The 22,512-nt window shown below is 56.7% G+C and overlaps 2 protein-coding genes and 1 long non-coding RNA gene across 11 annotated transcripts in view; 1 reads left to right on the top strand and 2 right to left on the bottom strand.

The window, feature by feature from the left end:
• EHMT1 (euchromatic histone lysine methyltransferase 1) overlaps positions 1-8,052 on the bottom strand; it is a 224,485-nt gene extending 216,433 nt beyond the window's left edge. For 6 of the 8 annotated variants that reach the window (XM_073022135.1, XM_073022141.1, XM_073022138.1 and 3 more), the window contains exon 1: positions 7,970-8,052. In XM_073022135.1, coding sequence (XP_072878236.1) covers positions 7,970-8,032 — 63 coding nt within the window. In that variant the 5' untranslated portion in view covers positions 8,033-8,052. The remainder of the gene's footprint in view (positions 1-7,969) is intronic. The other 2 variants (XM_073022140.1, XM_073022142.1) reach the window with 1 other exon arrangement.
• A 149-nt stretch (positions 8,053-8,201) lies between these two features.
• Positions 8,202-11,718, top strand: LOC103239919 (uncharacterized protein ARRDC1-AS1). Its single transcript, XR_005236634.2, has 2 exons — positions 8,202-8,258; positions 11,135-11,718. It is a non-coding gene; the product is annotated as an uncharacterized protein ARRDC1-AS1 (long non-coding RNA).
• Positions 11,719-11,883: 165 nt separating this feature from the next.
• ARRDC1 (arrestin domain containing 1) lies at positions 11,884-21,480 on the bottom strand. Of its 2 annotated transcripts, XM_008005434.3 has the most exons (8): positions 21,285-21,480; positions 14,224-14,334; positions 13,724-13,774; positions 13,466-13,620; positions 13,021-13,203; positions 12,760-12,936; positions 12,241-12,676; positions 11,884-12,167 (listed from the first exon to the last, which is right to left on the bottom strand). In XM_008005434.3, the coding sequence occupies exons 1-8, from the start codon at positions 21,400-21,402 to the stop codon at positions 12,103-12,105; spliced, it is 1,296 nt and encodes a 431-aa protein (XP_008003625.2). In that variant the 5' UTR covers positions 21,403-21,480; the 3' UTR covers positions 11,884-12,102. The 2 variants fall into 2 exon arrangements, with proteins under 2 accessions (XP_008003625.2, XP_008003624.1); XM_008005433.3 differs by having other exon boundaries at positions 12,042-12,676; positions 21,285-21,468.
• Between the last annotated feature and the right edge of the window lie 1,032 nt (positions 21,481-22,512).

Below are 22,512 nucleotides of genomic sequence, written 5' to 3'. Positions count from 1 at the left end.
TGGTGGCGCATGCCTGTAATCCCAGCTACTAGGGGGTGCTAAGGCAGGAGAATCGCTTGAACCTAGGAGATGGAGGTCACAGTGAGCCAAGACCAGGCCACTGCACTCCAGCCTAGGCAACAAAGCGAGACTCCGTCTCAAAACAAAACAAAACAAAAACAAAATTAACCTGGTGTGGTAGTACATGCCTGTAATCCCAGTTACTGGGGGGGCTGAGGCAGAATTGCTTGAACCTAGGATGCGGAGGTTACAGTGAGCAGAGATCACGCCATCGCACTCCAGCCTGGGCAACAAGAGCGAAACTCCGTCCCAAAAAAAAAAAATCTGCAAGAGAGCCAACAAAACAGCAACAGCCAACCTTCATCCCACAGTGAAAGCAACAAGTAAACAAGACCCCAGCACTCAGCTTTCCATGGTGAGTGCTTTATTCGCAACACGGCAAAATGACCAAAGACAATGAGACACTGAAGGAAAGGCTACATCACGGAAGAAAGACTAAGAGATAAGACAGCAAAGAGGAATGAATGCAGGGAAAACACAAAAAATGAAGGAAACCCTCTTTTTTTTTTTTTTTGGTTAGAGACAGAGTTTCTTGCTCTGTCGCCCAGGCTGGAGTGCAGTGGTGTGATCATGGCTCACTGCAGCCTCAACCTCCCAGATTCAAGCGATCCTCCTGCCTTAGCCTCCTGAGTAGCTGGGACTTCAGGCACGCACCAGCTGGTCATGGTGATGCATGCCGGAAGTCCCAGATTTTAGGGTCTTGCCATGTTGCACAGGCTGGGACATTTTTTTAAATAGTTTTTTAAATAACTTTAACTGTTACTTTAAAATTTTAATTGTAATTAAAATAAGCAAAGATACTATATACATAAAACAAGAACAGGAGATACTAAAAAAAGAATAGAAAACAGTAAAGAATATAAAAATAAAACAACTGGTCCAGGCGAGGTGGCTCACGCCTGTAATCCCAGCACTTTGGGAGGCCGAGGTGGGTGGATCACCTGAGGTCAGGAGTTCGAGACCAGCCTGAACAACATGGAGAAACCCTGTCTCCACCAAAAAAAGATACAAAATTAGCCAGGGTTGGTGGTGCATGCCTGTGTTCCCAGCTACTCGAGAGGCTGAGGCAGGAGAATCACTTGAACCCAGGAGGCAGAGGTTGAAGTGAGGCGAGATCGTGCCATTGCACTCCAGCCTAGGCAACAAGAGCGCAACTCTGTCTCAAAAAATATATATATACACATATATATATAACTGAAGCTAAAAATTTTGATTAAAAAAATTGGGAAATGGTCAAAAATGCTCCCCCAAAATAGAAAAAAAACAAGACATGACAAGAAAAAATATACTTAAAATTAGAAAACTAAATACAGGATGTCCAACATTCAACTAAAGGAAACAGAAAAGGACAACACAGAGAAGAAAGTAAAGAATAAACTGTCAGCCAGGCGCGGTGGCTCACACAGGTAATCCCAGCACTTTGGGAGGTCGAGGCTGGCAGATCACTTGAGGTCAGGAATGTGAGACCAAACTGGTCAACACGACAAAACCCCATCTCTACTAAAAATACAAAAATTAGCCAGGCGTGGTAGCGCATGCCTGTAGTCAGTCCCAGCTACTCCAGAGCCAAGGCAGGAGGACTGTTTGAGCCCAGGAGTTCAAGACCAGCGAGACCAACACAGTGAGATCGTGTCTCTCCCAAAAAAAAAAAAAAAAAAAAAAAAGAAAAACCTCCTATAATAAAAGGGTAGCAATCTTCAGATTTCACAGCTACTTGGGCATCTGCATAATACATGAAAAAGGCTAGCACTAAACACATGGTAAAGATTAGGAAAATCACAGATGCAGTGATCCTAAAGGTTTGGCAGGGGAATAGCGCTTACAAAGGGTTAAGAATGAAACTGGGCCTCACCAGCACAGTGGTGGACACCTGCAATCCCAGCACTCCGGGAGGCCGGGGCGGGTGGATCACCTGAGGTCAGGAGTTTTAGACCAGCCTGGCCAATATGGCGAAACCCCGTCTCTACTGAAAATATAAAAATTAGTGGGGCGTGCTGGCAGATGCCTGTAATCCCAGCTACTTGGGAGGCTAAGACAAGAGAATTGCTTGAACCCAGGAGGTGGAGGTTGCAGTGAATCGAAATTGCGTCACTGCACTCCCAGCCTGGGTGAAAAGAACAAAACTCCGTCTCAAAAAAAAGAAGAATGAAACTGGGCCAGGCTCGGTGGATCACACCTTTAATCCCAGAACTTTAGGAGGCCGAGTTCAAGACAAGCCTTGGCAACATGGCAAGACCCTGTTTCTACAAAAACAGAAAAGTCACTGCCAGGCACAGTGGCTCACGCCTGTAATCCTAATACTTTGGGAGGCCGAGGCGGGCGGATCGTTTGAGGTCAGGAGTTTGAGACCAGCCTGGCCAACATGGTGAAACCCCGTCCCAACTAAAAATACAAAAATCAGCTGGAGGCCGGGCACGGTGGCTCAAACCTGTAATCCCAGCACTTTGGGAGGCCGAGGAGGGTGGATCACTTACTTGAGGTCAGAAGTTCGGAACCAGCCTGGCCACTATGATGAAACCCTGTCTCTACTAAAAATACAAAAATTAGCCAGGCGTGGTGATACACACCTGTAGTCCCAGCTACTCAGGAGGCTGAGACAGGAGAATCGCTTGAACCCGGGAAGCGGAGATTGCAGTGAGTCAAGACTGTGCCATTGTATTCCAGCTTGGGCAACAGAGTGACACTCGTCTGAAAAAAAAAAAAAAAAAAGGCTAGGCATGGTGGTGCCTACCTGTAATTACAGCTACTCAGGAGGCTGAGGCAGGAGAATTGCTTGAACCAGGGAGGTTGCAGTGAGCCAAGATCATACCACTGCACACCAGCCTGGGCGACTGGGTGAAACCATGTCTCAAAAAAAAAAAGAGGCCAGTCACAGTGCCTCATGCCTGGCCTGTAATCCCAGCACTCTGACAGGCTGAGGTGGGTGGATCACAAGGTCAGGAGTTCAACACCAGCCTGGCCAAGATGGTGAAACGCTGTCTGTACTAAAAATACAAAAAAATTATCCGGGCGTGATGGCACACACCTGTTAATCCCAGCTACTTGGGAAGCTGAAGCAGGAGAATCACCTGAGCCCAGGAGGCGGAGGCTGCAGTGAGCCAAGATGGCGCCACCACACTCCAGCCTGGGCAACAGGGTGAGACTCCATCTCAAAAAAAGAAAGAAAGAAAAATCAACCGGCTATGGCGACACATGCCTGCAGTCCCAGGTACTACTCGGGGCGCTGAGGTAGGAGGATTACTTCAGCCCGGGAGGTCAAGGCTGCAGAGAACTATGATCGAACCACTATACTCCAGACTGTCTCAAAAAAAGACCAAACCAGACTTCTCAAGAGTAACAATGAAAACTGAAAGATATTGGAGCTATGACTTCAAAATGACTTTCCAACTTACCAGCTAAACTTACTAAGTGCACGGGCAGAATAAAGACATTTGTGGCCGGGCACGGGGGCGACCTCTGGTAGTCCCAGCAATTTAGGAGGCCGAAGTGGGTGGGTCACCTGAGGTTGGGAGTTCGGGACCAGCCCGGCCAAGAAGTTGAAACCCAGTCTCTACTAAAAATACAAAAATTAGCCAGGCATGGTAGCAAGCACCTGTAATTCCAGCTACTTGGGAGGCTGAGGCAGGAGAATCGCTTGAACCCAGGAGGCAGAGGCTGCAGTGCGTGGAGATCACGCCACTGCACTCCAGCCTGGGCGACAGAGCGGAACTCCATCTCAAAAAAAAAAACAAAAAGAGTAAATACATTTTCAGACATGCAAATCCCAAAAGTTTGCCGCTTACCATCCCTTCCTGGCTAGCTACTGGAGAGTGTGTTCTATCACCAAGAGGGAATAAACAGTGAGTGGCATCAGATGCAGGGAAAGGTGAGGAGACTCCTCAGAATGACGCTGTATACCAAGCCAAGAGAACATGCATTTTTTTTTTTTTGAGACGGAGTCTCACTCTGTCGCCCAGGCTGAAGCGCAATGGCACGATCTCGGCTCACTACAAGCTCCGCCTCCCAAGTTCACGCCATTCTCCTGCCTCAGTCTCCCGAGTAGCTGGGACTACAGGCAGCCACCACCATGCCTGGCTAATTTTTTTGTATTTTTAGTAGAGATGGGGTTTCACCGTGTGTTAGCCAGGATGGTCTCGATCTCCTGACCTCACAATCTGCCTGCCTCAGCCTCCCAAAATGCTGGAATTACAGGTGTGAGGCACTGCGCCCGGCCACATTTTTTTTTTCTGAGACAGGATTTTGTTCCGTCACCCAGGGTGCAGAGCAGTGGCCCGATCACAGCTCACTGCAGCCTTGGCCTCCTGGGATCAAGCGATCCTCCCACCTCAGCCCCTCAGGTAGCTGGGACTATAGGCACATCCCACTACCACGCCCAGCTAACTTTTTTACTTCTAATAGAGACAAAGTCTCACTATGTTGCCCAGGCTGGTCTCAAACTCCTGGGCTCAAGGGATCCTCCTACCTCAGCCTCCCAGGCGTGAGCTGCTGGCCCTGGCCAAGAACATGCATTCTGATTGGGGCAGGACGAACATAAGAGAACAAAAGTCTTCTCTAATCTAAATCTTACACTAATCTGCCATTAATGGAAGTCCATAGTCAACCCCTAAAATTGGTGAATAAAGACATGACAATACAAACATATAATTAGAAACATGAAGTAAATGCTCAAGAGCTGCAAGTGGCTGCTGCTTATCCGGAAAGACTGAAGATGATCGGCCAGGGGCGGTGGCTCACGCCTGTAATGCCAGCACTTTGGGAGGCCAAGGCAGGTAGATCACTTGAGGTCAGGAGTTCGAGACAAGCCTGGCCAACATGATGAAACCCCGTCTCTATTAAAAATACAAAAATTAGCCAGGCGTGGTGGCAGGCGCCTGTCATCCCAGCTACTAGGGAGGCTGAGGCACGAGAACTGCTTGACCCCAGGAGGCGCAGGTTGCAGTGAGCCGAGATCGCGCCACTGTACTCCAGCCTGAGTGATAGATCAGGACTGTCTCAAAAAAAGAAAGACAGGAGATGAGAGCAGCTTTTCTTTTAAGTGTTTTAGCACTGATTTTTTAAATTATGTGCACGTGCCTATATTATTTTAAAAAAGAAAAAATAAGGAAGAGATACATAGTAGCCACCCTGCTGGAAAATCATAGCACTTGCCTTCCTGCTGGAAGACAACGTTTTGCTGAGACAAAAGCCTTGAGTCAAAGGAACCCTGGGGTCTGATCCTCAGTGACCCTGGATGTATTTAAACCCTAACATGCCTCACATCCTAACTAATCCACAAATGGGGAATGGAAAATATATTCAACTACCTCAGTAGTTTGTTTTTTTATCCTGAGACAGTCTCTCGCTCTGTTGCCCAGGCTGCAATTATAGGCACGTACCACTAGGCCCAGATAATTTTTTTATTTTCAGTAGAGACAGGGTTTCAACCATGTTGGCCAGGCTGGTCTCGAACTCCTGACGTCAAGTGATCCGCCCGCCTCGGCCTCCTAAAGTCCTGGGATTATAGGTATGAGCCACCAAGCCTGGCCAGTTCTTTTTGGTGTGAAAATGTATTGACTATCTTTGTAGATCAAGGAAAATAACAAAACTGAAGTTAGATAAGTTTCCAGTGTCAGCTTTATTACCTTAATCATTTCGCAATTAATGAGCCCTGACCCAGGAATCATTTCCCAGGTTTAGTGACAACAGTGATCCCATGCCCACCTACTGTCCAGAAGGCCGGAGTTACTGCGCTACACACAGTGGCTCCCTCACCTTCTCATACAACTTGATGATAAACCCTCAGAATAATGAATCTAAAAACAGAGCTTTTATTAACCTAAAATGACCATCACAGATATAACACGTTTAGCAAGCACCAGCTCTATAACCAAACCACCTGCATCTTCATCTTCTTGGCCACGAGCTCTTCAATCTTGGGCCTCACTGTGCCTGGCTTCTCATTTATAAATGGGGAGATAACAGTACCTTCCTCTTAAGGTTGCTGCTAAGCTCAAATTATTGAATCCATGCAAGGCACTATAGCAGGGTTGGACACAAGTCAGGGTTCAGTAAACACAAACTGTCATTATCATTAGGTGTGTAAAGCCCTCTATTCAAGGCTGCCTATGGAACCAGAGACTTCTGGAGCCACTTGCTCGTCAGTCATTTATTAAACACCTACTACGTGCCCAACACTGTACTAGTGCTAGTCCTACAACCGACTGGCCAAGTTATCTAACCCTTCTTCCTCAGCTAAAAAGGAAACAACAGGCCGGGCACAATGGCTCATGTCTGTAATCCTAGCACTTTGGGAGGCCCGAGGCGGGCAGATCGCTTGAGTCCAAAAGTTCAAGACCAGCCTGGACAACATGGTGAAACCCCAGTCTCTACAAAAAAATTGGCCAGGTGTGGCAGCACCCGCAGATAGTCCCAAGTACTTGTGGGGCTGAGGTGGGAGACTCCCTTGAGCCTTAGGTGGTCCAGGCTGCAGTGAGCCGCGATCATGCCTCTGCATTCCAGCCTGGGCGACAAATGGAGATCCTGTCTCAAAAAATAATAATAAATTTTTTAAAAAAAGCAAATAACAGCACCTGCTGCACAGGGTGAAGAAAACTGAGTGAGGCGCCTGATCTAAAGGTCTTGCACAGTGTGTGGGTTCCAGTGGGTGCTTTATAAATGATATAATTCATCACTACACATCTTCTCTCCTACAAGCCTGGAAGTGACTTGAAGTTTTCTAATTTCCCTTTTTGTTCTCAGTGACTAATATTCATACCTTGAAAGCTGCAGGTACTCAGCAAAAACTCCTTGCATTGAATTTAAGAATTCCCCTGCACCTTCCCAGTTTACTTATTTCAACACCCCCCTAAAAATGCAGGAAAAAAATAAACAAAAAAGCCATACATTACCTGAGTTAAAATACAGTGTTAAGTCTACGCACCAGGATACTGTACGGCTTCTTACTATACCTTAACTTTCTAAGCCTGAGAAGTCTCAACTGTTATTACATAGTTAATTTCAAAGAAATACTTCCAAGCTAGCACTTTTCTCCAAACCGGTCCCTTATTTCAGCCCTAAGAACACACTATTTCTGCAGCTCCACGGACACACCACCTCCTGCTTGCCTTTCCTTCAGAGGGACGCCAGTGGACCACTCTCAAGACTTTAATCTCTATGCTGCTTCCTTTCCTAAGCAAAAAACAAACTATCCTTGAAATTGAGCACGGGGAAGGCCAAGACCATTAACAAAAGAATGTGAACTTTTTATATAGAGAGCCCTTTAAAGCTGCTGGTTTGGAAATAAACTTGAGTCCGCAAGCTTCCCACCGAGCGTGCTTTCCTGCTTCTGACAGCCAGCAGGGCTGGAGCAGCATTGTCTGGGGAGAAACACGCCGGGACTGGCCAACTTTTCGTTAAAGATGGTGCCATCCTACTCAGAACAAAGTGAAAGGTCAACGGAGCGAAGGAAGAGCTCCGAGAGGAGGGACAGCCTCGCCTCGGCCGGCGCTCCAAAGTTGGCCGGCCCCGCTACTTTTCCTTTTGTCCTCCGCACCTCCCCGGCACCCTGGCCGAGGCCCTCCCCGCAGATCCGGCTCGCGGGCGGCGGCGGCGGCGGCGGCACCGGGTCCGCGGGGGGCGCGGGCGCAGGTACGCGGCCGCCTCCCTCACCTGCGCCCCCGCCCGCACCACCAGCCACCGCCCGGCCCGCGCCGCGCACAAAGCGCGCCCGGCGGGAGCGCGGGCCGGACGCCCGGCGGCCTCGGCCCGGCCTCGGCCTGAGGCGGCGGCGGCAGGCGGCAGCGGCGGGGGGGCGCAGGGCCCCGCCCGCCCGCCGGCCGCCTGCCGCCGCCGGGCCCGGTTCTTCGCCCCCGCGCCGCCTCCGCCGCTGCCCGCCGCCCCCGCGCCGCCCCCCGCCGGCCCTGCTGCTCACCTCGGCATCGGCGGCGGCCATGGCCCGGGCCCGCAGCGTGGCCCCGCCCCTCCCGCGCGCCATCGCCCCGCCCGCGCCTCGCGGCCCAGAGTCGGGGCGGGGCCGACCGCCTGCGTCTGCGCCTGCGCCTGCGCCCACGCCTGCGCGTTGGAGCCCGACCGGTGCGGCGCCTGCGCACTGGGACCAGGCGTGCGGCGCCCCAGGCGCCGGGCCTGCGGCGGCCGGAAGCGGAATGCGCGCCCGCGGGATAGGAGACCTAGAGCCGGAGATCCCGCCCGCCGGAGTCGTGGTAGTAGATGGGGAGTAGCCTTCCCATTTTCAACACATATCTCCTTCTAAATTGACGTTCTGGTGGGCTGGCCGAAGGAGGAGAAAGACCTGCGGCTCCGACCTCTGACCTCTAACCCCGGACGCACTTTGAGTTCGCCGGCTTGCGCGGAAGGCTGACTCCCTGGGCCGCGGCCTGGCGGGGAAGCCACCTGTGGGGTGTCCCCGGCGCGGGAGGGTGCTCTGGTTCAGGCAGGTTCCCGTTGCGGCGGGGGTCCCCCGGTTGGGAGGAATGCTCCTGCCGAGGGGTGCTCCGGCTGGAGGGGGTGGCCCGAACGGCGGGGATGCCTGGACTGACGGGGGGTGTCCCACTGGGGAGGGATGCCCGGTGGGGAGGTGCCTGGCGGGGGAGCGGCTCCGGCTAAGCATGGGTGCTGTGCTAGGAGGATGTGTCTGGCTGGGGGCGGTGTCCCAACCGGGAGGGTTGCCCTGATGGGGGAGGTTCCGCAGTTGTGGAGATGCCAGCTTGGGGGGTGCTCCGGTTGGGGGTGTGTGCCCTCTGGTTACCCCGCTCTCCCTGCCACCCATATGCCTGCTGCCCAGGTATGCACAAGCCAAGGCCTTTTCTGCAGACCAAGTAGCCTTCCCTGGACAGCGCCCCCAGCACTACAGAAACTATCTTAAGCTCCGCTGTGGTCAGCCCGCCTTATCCCAGCCCCCAGACCCAAAACAAGAAGCATGGACTGAATTTGAGGTTTCTGGATGGTCGCGTGAACCGAGGGGACGGGTACTGTACTGACAAGAACTGAGTCTTGAATGTCAATCTGGGTGACACCCGAGTCTCCTGGTGAGTCGGACCCCGGAGAATTATCCCAAGTCCAGCATAGATAGTGCACTCAGAGACAGAAAAGGAAACGGACAATCCCAAGTGCCAAGAGAACCTTCCCAGGTTTCTTTAGGACAGCTCAACTGCTCTGTCAAAGCTTAAGTCCTTTTTTTTTTTTTTTTTTTTTTTGAGACGGAGTCTCGCTCTGTCGCCCAGGCTGGAGTGCAGTGGCGCAATCTCCACTCACTGCAAGCTCCGCCTCCCGGGTTCACACCATTCTCCTGCCTCAGCCTCCCGTGTGGCTGGGACTACAGGCGCCGCCACCACGCCCGACTAGTTTTTGTATTTTTAGTAGAGACGGGGTTTCACCGTGTTAGTCAGGATGGTCTCGATATCCTGACCTCGTGATCCGCCCACCTCGGCCTCCCAAAGTGCTGGGATTACAGGCGTGAGCCACCGCGCCCGGCCAGCTTAAGTCCATTTATGACAGGCCGAGCACCCTGAGCCCTCGTAGGAGACACTAGCACCCTCCTGCCCCACCCTTCCCCGCCCTGCCCCACACCCACCTCTCTGCTGCCCCTACTGCTGTCTGTCCCTTCCCTGAAACCTTTATTTCAAGTGTCTTTGTGGCTTGCTTCTTTACCATCCTGGAGTTCAACTATCAGCTCTGCAGGGAAGCCTTCCCTCTCCTCCCTAGCTGAAGTGAGACTGCCGCCCATGCCAGTCTTCCTCACTTCACTTTGCTCCATCACAGTGGGTGACATCTGACTCTCCACATCCTGATTTGGAATATTGTCTCCCCCTAGAATGTAAGTCCATGGTGCCTAGAACAATTCCTGGTGTACAGGAGATAAAAGTATTTTGTTGACTGGGCCGGGCGCGGTGGCTCAAGCCTGTAATCCCAGCACTTTGGGAGGCCGAGGCGGGCGGATCACGAGGTCAGGAGATCGAGACCGTCCTGGCTAACACGGTGAAACCCCGTCTCTACTAAAAATACAAAAAAAATTAGCCGGACATGGTGGCGGGCGCCTGTAGTCCCAGCTACTCAGGAGGCTGAGGCAGGAGAATGGTGTGAACCCAGGAGGTGGAGCTTGCAGTGAGCTGAGATTGCGCCACTGCACTCCAGCCTGGGCCACAGAGCGAGACTCTAATATCTTAAAAAAAAAAAAAAAAAAAATATTGACTGAATAAAGGGAGTTAAAATGTGAAGAAAAATCCTTTACCAAGCAAACATCCACCCTAAGTGAAGGTGTGGGAAGCAGCTTCAGGCAGCTTTTTCACTCCATTTTGCAATCAGCTGCTCCCCTTGTGTGCCCCTCAGCACTTGTCAAGGTGCTGCTCTCAGCACATGACATGCTAACCCTGCAAACTTCAAGTCGGTCCTGAGAGGCAGGCACTGCTCTTACCCACATTTTATAAGTGACTAAACTGAAGCAAGGGAGTGGTGAGAGGCAGTGATGGGATTCAAGCCCAGGAGGCCTTCCTTTCAACCACAGACTACACTGCTTCCAGCAGGTACCCACCTGTGGTACTTTCTGCTGTTCTCCAATATTCATGCTGACCGTCCCACAATTAGTAAAATTTTAGCCAAGTACAGGACTGCATGGCTAAAGACCACATTTCCAATGGGAAGGGGACAGGTCAGAGACAAAAAGTGACAATCTACTTCCCAGTCTGTCCCTCAAAAGTCCCACCATTAGGCCGGGCAGTGGTGAAAGCTGTTAACAGCCATCTGGGAGCCAGGGATGGGAGCCACTACGTAGGAACGACAGCTCTGCCAGGAGGCCAGGATCTGCCCCTCTGGACTGTTCGAGAAATAACCTGTCATGCTATGAGGGTGGGGGGCTGTCCCCTACAGTCCCAGGAGTTTTTTGTGGAGTTTTGTTTTTTTATTTTTTGAGGCAGAGTCTCGCTCTGTTGTCCAGGCTGGAGTACAGTGGTGCAATCTCAGATCACTGTAACCTCTGCCTCCCGGGTTCAAGCGATTCTCCTGCCTCAGCCTCCTGAGTAGCTGGGATTACAGGCATGTGCCACAATGCCCAGCTTTTTTTTTTTTTTTTTTTTGGGTACAGACGGAGTTTCACTATGTTGCCCAAGCTGATTTAGAACTCCTGACCTCAAGCAATCCGCCTGCCTTGGCCTCCCAACGTGCTGGGATTATAGGCGGGAGTCACCGTGCCGGCCTGGCCCTGTGCATTTCATAGATACGGTAACCGACAAACCTGGCCACAGCCACCCCTTCGTCCTATAGAACTGGAATTTGAACCCAGAGTCGTCCTTCACTACCGCCTCCGTTGTTTCTGGAAGTGCGCTCCAGGCAGGCTGGCCAGCATTATAGGGCCTCCCTGGGGGCCCCTTTGGGAACGCTGCTCCACAGAACCCTGCCTCTCAGGTCTTGGAGATGTGGGCAGGAGAGAAGCAGCGTCCCTCAGAGCCAGGCCTGGCAATGATGCCAGTAGGGGCCGAGGCAAGCCCTCCACGTGCCCGCAGGTTTCTCAGCAGGGGAAGTCCACACCACGCCGCCTGGGAATCTGGGTGCCTAACACAGCAGGAGCCGAGGCACAAATTTAACCAGATGCCAAGGTTGCGTGAGCCCCAGTTCGTGAGCCAGGCTCCAGGGACGTTTCCTTAGGTGGCTCTGGAAGGCCCAGCGCCAGCCCCCGTCCTCTGTTAAAGGGAACCAGCCTGAGCGCAACCCCAGAGTAGCAGGGGTACCTGAGGAGCGGGCTATGTCCTGGCAGGAGGAGAGCCCAGGATGGGGTCAGGGTCAGGCCCTGCTGGAGGCTGGAGGGCGCCCAAGGCGAGGCCGGTGAGGCCCAGCTCTACAAATACAGCGTTTTATTTACAGGAGTCTCTCCAGGTCCCAGCTCCCTGCCACCCCCACCCCAGCCCCAGGGAGAAGAGGGTAGATGCCAGAGGAGCTGGCAGAGGCTGGGCAGGTCCTGAGTGGGTCAGGCCAGGCCGAGAGAGAAGGCACGAGGCCCTGGGCGCCCCAGTCCCAGGGCAGAGGCCAGGCCTGCCTGGAGAAGGCAGCACAGGGTCAGCTCTCAGGGGTCAGGCTGGGGTCCACGCCGCCGCAGCTCTGCTCATAGGACGGTGGGGCCTCTGTGGGGAGAAAGCAGGGTCTGCATGGGGCTCCTGGCGTCCCCTCCCTGCCAAGCCCTGGCCCTTGACTCACCATAGGGGTAGCCCCAAGAGCTGTACTCTGGAGGAAGAATCAAGGTGCTGGTGGTAGGCACTGGCCCCCCAGAGCCCTCTGCAAAATAGGGGACAGTGGCACCTGTTGAAATGCACAAGGGAGGCCGCAGCGGGTATGAGGCAGGGCTGCCATCCTGAGGACAGGGCTCGGGGGCACCAGGCACAGAACCCAAGGTGGCCAGCAGGGGCTGCTGCTGCGAATGGCTCTTGGTGGAGAGGGAGACCGGGTCCAAGAAGTGGGGGCCGCCAGCCGCAGCCTCGGCCTCCTCCTGGGGTGGTGCAGAAGGCACCACCAGGGGTGGGGCCCAGGGAGGCAGCCCTGGACCTGGCCGGGGGCTCAGTGGGGCATGGTTCACAGCAATATTGCCAATGAAGACCGGGAGGGTCACAGTAGCTTCCGGTGCCTTCAGAGAGACCTGGACAGGATTGAGGTGGGGCGTGAGGGGCCAGGGCCAAGGCCACTAGGCCTCAGGCCACCCAGCCCCCACTAGCACCAAACCTGTAAGTAGTAGTCGATGTGGATGAGGCTGCAGCCTGGCAGGGCCGACTGGGGCAAAGCAGGCACCAGGATCTGCTCATGCCACTGTGCCCGCCGCCAGGCCTTGACGCCTGCACCCTCCACCTCCGCAATGGTCCGTACGTCGTGGATCCAGCGCTTGGCCTTATAGGACACTTTCTGGGGAAGGACCAGCCTGTGAGCCTGCGCAGGCTGCCAGCCCACCCCGGGAGGCCAGTCGGGGCAACTGCCGGGGGCTCTGACCTGCAGCAGACTGGCCACCACAGGGCTGGTGTCCTTGCCTGACTGGTTCTCAATGTCGGCGTGCAGCTGCAGCGCCTGCCCCACCACGTAGCCGCGGAGATCAGTGCTTGCTGTGAGGACCACGCTGCCTGTCTTCACCAGCTTGTAGGAGAACTTCTTGGTGGCAGAGGCCACATTGGGTTGCTTTGGGGGAGGGCCAGGGAGAGGCTTAGCAGGTGTGGGCAGGCTGGATCCCTGTGGCATCAGGACAAGCCCCTCAGCCCTGCCACGCCCTGCCCCTGGAGACCAGCAGTCAGCTCAGGGCAAAGAGGCCACTGCCTCCAGACCCTGGCCCCCCTCACCTCAGCTGGGGACAGGACACTGGGATGAAGCAGTGCCTGCCCGGATCTTCCCCAGCCCCCACGAGGGTGGGGACCCACCAAGGAGGTCACTGTGCCATCCTCACCTCAATGTCTGGGATGCTGTTCAGATTCAGGGGGCTCAAGATATAGAACACGAGGCTGCACTTGTGATCCTTGGAAAACCGTGGCGTGTGGATGGCGGCCCTCACCTGGTGCACGATCTTCCCAAAAGGACCCTCAAAGGACGTGGGTGCTGTGGCTGGGGAGAGAACAGGCACTGGCACCTGGCTGCCTTCACCCTGCAGAGCCCACCTCCCAGGACCAGTTGGTCATCACCAGGCCTGTCCAGGCTGGGCTCTTACCAGGAAGCAGGAACTGGAAGGGGAAGCTGTGCTCACCAGCGGGCAGACTCCCTGCAGAGACAGGAGGGAGGTGGGGGGCGGTGGGGACAGGCCTCCGGAGGCCTGAGGTGGCCACAGGGCCAAGATAAGAGTGGGACTGCAGCTGACCAGCTCACACGGGGTCTCCCTGTCTCAGTCGCCAGCAGCACAGGGCTGTGGCCTGGGTGAAGGACTGAGGGTAAGGGCTGGAATAGGAGAGTGGTTTGGGAGTGGGGCAAGGGTGAAACAGCTGTGCCAGGAGTCACAGCCCACCCACATCCAGCACAAGTGGAAGGTGGCCCCTTCAGCCACCCAGCCCCTATGAGAAACTCATCAGGGCCCACAACCCTGGGAGAAGATGGGCCAGTACATGATCCAAGAGGCAGGTCTAGGAAAGGGGGAGGACAGGCAGGCCCCACTCCAAGGGGTGCCCCCAGGGGTCACCACTTGGGACCAGGTCAGGAACTGGCTCCCAGACTTACCCTTGTCCGCCAGCGACAGGGAACTGTTGAAGTAGTCCTCCTCCGCTACCCACGCTGCGTCGTTAGCCTTGTTGGAGACCCCGCAGGAACCCGTGCAGGTCACCCGGATGGCTGCCAAGGGGAAGGCTGCATGAGCCCCAGCCAGCCGACAGCCCAGGAATTCGACCTGGGGCCAAGCAGCCCCACCTGGGCAGGGTCCTGGAAAGGCCAGTGAGCAAGCAGCCCCTGCCACTTCAGGGGACACCTCCTGCCCGTCTCCTGTCTTGGGGGGCTCCAAGGGAGCCGGGCTGGCGAGGGGCCTGACCAGCACAAAACAATGTCTGCCCTGCAGCCCAGAGCAGAAAGGCCCCAGCGCTCATCCAGATGGCGGCTGGGTCGTCCCCCAGACTGGTAACCTGGCTGTGAAAGCCCAGCTGCTTACGGGGATCTTGGGTGGGGGGCGCCTGGGGGTGTCAGGGGGGTGCCTGGGACACTCCAAGGGACGGATGCATCTTCTTGCTGCCCTGTAGACAAGTCAGTTAGGCAGGGAAGGACCCCTCCGCGCTCCAGGAAGCTAACTGCCAACCATCATGCTGCAGGAATGTGGCCAGACCCGCCTGAGCAGACAGTGTTCCACAGTCGGCACACCGCTGGGTAGGGCCCTACTTCCTGGGCCAGCACTGCCCAGCGGGGCTGACTTTCTGCATCAGGAGATGGCTTGGTTCTCTCTGGCCTCCCCGGGGGAGTGCCAGACCAGGAACTGCTTGAGGCAGATGTTGCCACTGTTCTGTGGCCAGGAACACAAATTCCTCAGTCCAACAGATGTGTGTCCAGAAACTACGATGGTCAGAAGATCATGGCTGGACAACCAGGTCCAGCAGAAACTGGTCACAAGGGAGGACAGACGCAGCAAAAGCACACACAGCACCAGACCCAGGTGGGCAGGGGTTGGGGGAGCCATCAGCAGGCCACCCGCAGCTCCAGCTCCTCTTCTCCCTGCAAGGCTGAGTCAGGGCCAAAGATGGCCACTTCCCTGCCTCGTCCTGGTGGGGGTCACGTGAGGGGAAGGTGACTCAGACTCTCAGACCTGCTGAAGGAGCAGCCAGGGAGGAGGAGTATCGGTGTCTGGTGCGCCCAGGGCCAGCCATACCTGCCACCCCTATGGTCTCCCCAGCAGGCCCCACCTGTGGCCCAGGCCTTCTGCCCGCCACCGAGAGCAGCAGGGCTCTTAAAATCCTTGGCCCAACCGCAGCCCCACGTGGCTCTCCATACATATCCTGCCCTTCCCCTCAGCAGCTGCCAGACCCAGTCCCCCATCCCTGAGGGCGGCCCTTGCTTCCTGCTACACGTCCTCTAGCACCTGGGCACTGCCATGGCCAGGCCTCAGCCTCCATTCCAGCCCAGCCTTGCCACCCCAGCCTCGGTCCATTTTTTGTTTTCTTTTTTTTTTTTTTTTTTTTTCCTGAGACACAGTCTCACTCCCGCCGCCCAGGCTAATGTGCAATGGCATGATCTCAGCTCACTGCAGCCTCAACCTCCTATGCTCAAGCGATCCACCCATCTCAGCCCCCTCAAGTAGTTGGGACTACAGGCACATGCCACCACACCTGGCTTTTTTTTTTTTTTTTAATACGGTTTCGCCATGCTGTCCAGGCTGGTCTCAAACTCCTGAGCTCAAGTAATCCACCTGCCTCAAACTCCCAAAGTACTGGGATTACAGGCATGAGCCACCATACCCAGCTCTGCCCTGATTTTGAATCCATGCTGTGTTAGCCAGGCCCTCCTAGGGCCAGACCCTTACTGTTTCCAGGCTGAACGTCTGGAATACTGGTGATTCTCCTGTGAGCCAGCAGACAGCCCAAGAGGAGCACACAGGCATCAGCAGGCACAGAGGAGGCGGGCGTGGTTGAAGCAAGGAGAGGAGGCCTGGGGACTGGAAATGCTGCAATGCCTTTAACACTCCTGACAGACTGCACATCCCCGCCTTGAATCCCACAAATGCTGGGACTCAGCTGCGCACGGTGGCTCACACCTGTAATCCCAGCACTTTGGGAGGCTGAGGCGGATGGATCACTTGAGGTCAGGAGTTCAAGACCAGCCTGGCCAACATGGTGAAACCCCATCTCTACTAAAAACACAAATTAGCCGGGCGTGGTGGCAGGCGCCTGTAATCCCAGCTACTCAGGAGGCTGAGGCAGGAGAATCACTTGAACCCGGGAGGCGGAGGCTCCAGTGAGCCGAGATCACACAAATGCACTTTAGCCTGCGTGACAGAGCAAGACTTCATCTCAAAAACAAAAAAGAAAAACGCTGGAACCCACAGAGGATGCTGTAAAGGGAGCAGTGGTCCCCAGACTAACTGGTATGCCAGCCAAGCACCCTCAAGTGATCCTGGCTGGTGGCACAGAACTGAATATTCACCCTGCCCCCACTGTCCATATTCCTAACCCACAACACTGAGAGATATAATAAAATCGTTGTGTTAACTGTTTAGGAATGGTGTGTGACTTGAGGTGACAGCTACTTTTATGTAGTAGTCCCAGCTACTCGGGAGACTGAGGCAGGAGAATGGCATGAACCCAGGAGGCAGAGCTTGCAGTGAGCCAAGATCGTGCCACTGCACCCCAGCCTGGGCGGCAGAGCGAGACTCTGTCTAAAAAACAAAAACAAAAAACGGCTAGGTCTGGGCTCATGCCTATAATCCCAGCACTTTGGGAGGCTGAGGCCAGCGGATCACGAGGTCAGGACATCGAGACCATCCTGGCTAACACGGTGAAACCCGGTCTGTACTAAAAATACAAAAAATTAGCCGGGCACGGTGGCGGTGCCTGTAGTCCCAGCTACTCGGGAAGCTGAGGCAGGAGAATGGCATGAACCCGGGAGGCAGAGCTTGCAGTGAGCCGAGATCACGCCACTGCACTCCAGCCTGGGCAACAGAGCTAGACTAAGTCTCAAAAAAAAAAAAAGAAAGAAATTAGGGAAAACCCAAATTATCTACCATTTCAATCTATCAGATTGACAAATATTAAATGTCTCAACACAGCTGGGCGCAGTGGCTCACACCTGTAACCCCAACACTTTGGGGGGCCAAGGCGAGCGGACTGCCTGAGGCCAGGAGTATGACAGCAGCCTAGGTAACACAGTGAAACCCCGTCTCTACCAAAACTACAAAAGATTAGCTGGGTGTGGTGGCGTGTGTCACTGGTGCCAGTCACTCAGGAGGCTGTAGTGGGAGGACTCATCGCTTGAGCCCTGGAGGCAGAAGTTGCAGTGAGCCAAGATTGCACCACCGCATCCCAGTCTGGGTGACAAAGTGAGACCTCATCTCAAATAAAATGAATGTCTTGAGGCTGGGTGTGGTGGCTCACGCCTGTAATCCCAGCACTTTAGGAGGCTGAGGTGGGCGGATCACTTGAGGTTAGGAGTTCGAGACCCACCTGACCAACATGGAGAAACCCCGTCTCTACTAAAAATACAAGATTAACTGGGCATGGTGGTGCCACATGCCAGTAGTTCCAGCTACTCGCAAGTCTGAGGCAGAAGAATCGCTTGAACCAGGGAGGCGGAGGTTGTGGTGAGCAGCTGAGATTGCGCCATTGTACTCCAGCCTGGGCAATAAGGGCAACGTAAATGAATAAATAAATGTATGTCCCACCACACGTTGGAGGGAGGTGGAAAACAAACACCCCTTACACCAGTCAAATTGCAGACAGGTATGAGGTACTGGCAAAGAGTAGGACAGATCTACTGTAAATTTACCTGTGCATACCAGGAAACCCAGAATTCTGCTCAGAGTCTCATGGTATTTAACCAGGAGCCTCACACACCACTGCTCACACTAGCAAAGCATCGCTAAAACCGTCATGGGACACCTGACTCCACAAAAACAAACAGTATCCAACTGACCCTTGGGTCATCCTAAGGGCCCAGGCTCTGTGATCTTCCCAACGCCCATGCAGACGGCCCTGTTTTGCATACACCAAGGCTCTTTCAGATGACTCTGCCAGCGTGAGCAGCCTCCAACCACTGTCCAAAGTGAAACCTGTCCTGAGCTGCCCACACTCTCCTCAGTAAGAACACGGGAGGCACAGGGCTCCCGCACAGCTGGTTCCTTTCCAGCTGGAAAGCTGCTTCCTTTCCAAAACACCTGGAGCTGCTCCTCCACCTCTCAGCAACTGCTTCAGGCCAAGCTGGCTGACTTCCCCAGGGAGCCCGTTTTCACTGGCCAGGCCAATGGCAGCGGCCATGTTTCTGCCTTTTCAAACCATCGAATCAGGCAGGACCACAGGATGCAGTTCTGCCCACAGAAGCCAGAGCAATGCATGGGGTCCATTGTGAGGGGTCTCCTTGCTGCTGGAGAGAGGCATATGACCCCACTCCCTCTTCTTTCCAGCTTGCAGACTGCTTGTAATGGCAGAACAGGCTGAAGGGAACCAAGCCTTTTGCAACAGGAAAGCTGCCAGGCAGGGCTTGGCTGCAGGACTCAGTGGCTCAGTGGCAGTCGCCTAGTCAGAGTGTGACTTCTTCCGCCTTCTGGACTTGAATGTTGCACCTCTTTGCAGGGGCCCTGCAAGCCCCGTCCCTCCTCCCCCATGCAGGTTTAAAAATGTTTCCTAGGCCGGGCATGGTGGCTTACACCTGTAATCCCATCACTTTGGGAGGCCGAGACGGGCAGATCACAAGGTCAAGAGATCGAGACCATCCTGGCTAACATGGTGAAACCCCGTCTCTATTAAAAATACAAAAAATTAGCCAGGTGTGGTGGCAGGCGCCTGTAGTCCCAGCCACTCCGGAGGCTGAGGCAGGAGAATGGTGTGAACCTGGGAGGTGGAGCTTGCAGTGAGCCGAGATCGCGCCACCGCACTCCAGCCTGGGCGACAGAGCGAGACTCCGTCTCAGAAAAATAAATAAAATAAAAATTAAAAATGTTCCCTAAGTGTGTTCAGATGCACAACCAACGACCAGCTAGCTGTTGGAGGCTGCTCTGACTCAGGAAGCTCATGATTGGGCCGTGTTCTCGAGGGACCACTGGAACTTTCTTCTTGAGCTGGGGCTCCCACCTGTTCAGGAGCCCCTCCTTTGCACCACCTACACTTGGACCAAGAAGACCCACCGACTCCTCATCCTCATCCCAAGAAGACCCACCAACTCCTCATCCTCATCCCAAAGGACTCATGCCTGCCACAGAAACTGTGACCTATAAGCCACTCCCCCAGTCCTGTTTCCAAATCTGTATCATGAGAGTAACAACCATGCCACAGGGTGCTGAGCGTTACTGAGGCTGGTCCATGGGATGTGGAGAGAATTGCATCAGGCCTACCATGAGTGCTCCGAGAACCACTGTCGATCCTGGTCGCCCATCCCAGTAACAGAACACGAGGTGGTCCTGCCTGACCCCCAGCCCTGGACTGGGCCAGCCTGGGCTCCAGAAAACTGCTCCTTCCCAGGCCTCCCTCTGCGTCAGCCCTCGAGACAGCAGGCGTCCTCATGGCTGGGTGCTGTCACCGACACTCATCGGCAGAGTAAGTGAGCAAGCCCAGGGGCCCAGGCAGGGCTGCTGTCCTCCTGCAGGCTGAGGGCCTCCCTACTGGCTCCTAGCAGGATTGACAAGCATCCTTTGAATGAGGAAACATGACATTCTGTTCCCATCCCAGGCAGGGCTGGGGGAAACCCCCCCGGGAACCCCGGTACACCCCTCCCACCTCACTTGCAGCAGCCTGAAATATGTGCTCTCCGGCCCATCAGGGCCCATCTCCTACTCCCTAGCTCATGACCCTCCTTTTTCTCCCTCACTCGGACCAGCCTCTGTGAGCCAGTGCTACCTCAGCTCTTGGGCCAGCTGCCCAAAGTGCTGGGATTACAGGCGTGAGCGTTCACCCACCCACCACGTCCACCCGGAGGCCAGGGGAGCCTGCTCACCCAGGCCAGTCACGCACCGCGAGGCCATCCCTTCCCTGTGGTCAGCAATGGCCTGCTCGCCCCAGGCCGCTCCAGGGGAGGGACGACAGGGCCCTGCACTCCTCTCAGCCCGCCTCACCTCACACCTCACCTGTATTCCAGGGATGCATGTGCTATCTCTGCCCTGCCACAGCCACACCTGCCCCCACCCAGACCCCAAACTCAAGGTGGGGAGAGAGGAAGGAAGCCTGTGGGGTCATCCCAGGAGGCCCAATGGGGCCAGGAGCCTGACAGAAGCACCTACCACCAGGCTTCTTCGAGGTCCCACAGCTCGCGGCGGTGCAGGGTCAGGGCCACAGCACCATCACCTGTCCCAGGCGGCTGAGAGGACAGAACAGAGGCTGTGGGTTCTCAGCAGGCACAAAAGCGGTGCTGTCACCCACGCGCAGGTCCAGCGGTCAAGGTCCAGCGGGAAGCCCACGGGCTGTGGCCAAGCAGCCCAGGTGGTTCCCACAGGAGGCCAAGGTAGAGAAGCCCGCGGCAGGGACGCGGCACTCAGAACCAGGGGCCGGGCAGAGGCCTGTGCGGAGGCCCCCATCCTCGGGAGGCAGCCTCACCTCGCTGGCCTGCGCTCACCTCCAGGGCGCCCTGCCAGCGGCCACTGCAGCAACCCGATCCCCAGTCCCCGAGGCCCAGGCGTCCGCCTCGGCGGGGGGCGGGAGAGGCCTGCTGGTGCGGGGCGGGGGGCGCGGTGAGCCGCAGCAGGTGCCTGCACCCCGCCGGGACCGCACGCCCGGGCCAGGAGCGGCTCTGCAGAGGGAGCGCCTGCGCCGGGAGCCCGGGTGCGGGAAGGAGCCCAGCAGGTGCGAGCGCGGACAGGGAGGGTCGCAGGCCTCCGTGTGCCCGCACTCAGGGCGTCCTCCACCGTGGACCCGCTTCAGGCCCCGGCTTCAGGCCCTGCCGGGACCACGCCGACCCTCGGCGAGAGGGCAGGAAGGGCAGACGCGGAAGGGCGGCGCCGCCCGGACCTCCCCGGCGCCGCCGAGCCCGCGCCCCAGTAGTCCCGGGCGGCGACGACAGCGACTTCGCGGGCCCAACCCGGGGCCCGGCGACGGCAGCCGCTTCCGGGAACCCTGGCCCCGCGCAGGTGCGGCCAATGGCCCTCCCCGAGGACCCGCGCCCACCTCGGAACGGCAGCGGCGCCCCCAGGCGCACGCGCACGGTCCCAGCCAGCGGCTCCCCGGGGCTGTAGACAACGCGGCCGTGGCTCAGGCTGATCTCGAAGAGCTGCACTCGCCCCATGCCGCGGCCTCACCGGCCCGCCGCACAGTGACGCCCCCGCCGGCCGCCCGCGAGCCCCGGCTCCGAGGCCCGGCCCCGCCCCCTCCCATGCCCCGCCCCCATCCGTCCCAATCCAGGCCACGCCCCCGTCCGGCCCTTCCCAGGCCCTGCCCCGCCCCACGGCCCCGCCCAGACCCCTGGCAGCCCCGTCGCCCGCGGGCTGCCGCTCGGAGGCCCAGCCCCGCCCTATTCCCCGCCCCATCCGTCCGCGTGGCCCCGCCCCCTGATTACGCCCCGCCCCTCTGACAGCCCCCCCCCTCGCCCCGCCCCCGCCCTTCGCCCCTGCCTCGCCTTCCCAGCTCCGCCTCTGCCTCGGCCGCCCCACCCCTTCCCCGCCCCCCGGCCGCGCTCATCCATCCCTGGCCCCGGCCCCCGCCCCGCTGGGTAGGTGCTGCGCTGCGTCGGGCGCCGCTTAAGGAACTTGAGGCGCCAGAGTCCACAGCATCCCCCACTGAGGGAGTCACCGCCGCGTCTCTGTCGGGGGGCGGGGCTGGGGGCGGGGCCGAGGCGAACTCTGGGACTGGGAAGGGCTCCCCGCTGCGCTCTGCATAACCCACTCCTCCGCCCCAACCCTCCGCCCGCCCCGCCCAGGGGTCTCCCTCACCCCGAGTCGCGGAAAAACGTCACTGGGCCGCGCGGGCGTCCTAGGTGGGGATGCTCCGCCGCCTAGCACCTGCCCTGCCTTAACCCCCACCCCCGGCTCCTACCCCGCACTCCCCGCCTTCCCCGCACCTACCCCGCGTCCCAGCACTTGTCCTGCCCCTCCGGAACCTGCCCGCCCTCCCGCCTTCCCGGTACCTGCCTGCCCCCGCACCTGTCCCGCCCTCCAGCACCTGCCTCGCCCAACCACCGCCCCCCCGCCGCCCCCTGCCTTCCCCACACCTGACCGGAGTCCCAGTGCCTGCCCTGCCCTCTGCTATCCCGCTCCCTGCTAGCCTGATGGGGTGCGGGCCCAACGGAGCCACACTTGGGCGGAGGCCCTGGGGCGGGGGTCCACAACAGAAGGGTCGGGGGCCAGGTAGGGCGAGGACTTGGATCACTGGGAACCGGAGAAACACACTCCTATTTATC

This window comes from Chlorocebus sabaeus, chromosome 12, assembly GCF_047675955.1.
Source record: "Chlorocebus sabaeus isolate Y175 chromosome 12, mChlSab1.0.hap1, whole genome shotgun sequence".
NCBI classification, from domain to species: Eukaryota; Metazoa; Chordata; class Mammalia; order Primates; family Cercopithecidae; genus Chlorocebus; species Chlorocebus sabaeus.
The sequence above is the reverse complement of the archived record's forward strand: the minus strand, read 5'-3'. Positions and strand labels throughout refer to the sequence as shown.

What these genes read in the sequence shown, in the direction of transcription:
- ARRDC1 (XM_008005433.3), bottom strand. Translation starts at nt 21,402, where the DNA reads ATGGGGCGAGTGCAGCTCTTCGAGATCAGCCTGAGCCACGGCCGCGTT. An exon ending in GGCGCCGCTGCCGTTCCGAG is followed by an intron (nt 14,335 to 21,284) that starts GTGGGCGCGGGT and finishes TCCCCTTGGCAG; the next exon opens with CCATCCGGGTGACCTGCACG. An exon ending in ACAGCATCCCAGACATTGAG is followed by an intron (nt 13,204 to 13,465) that starts GTGAGGATGGCA and finishes CCTCCCCCAAAG; the next exon opens with CAACCCAATGTGGCCTCTGC.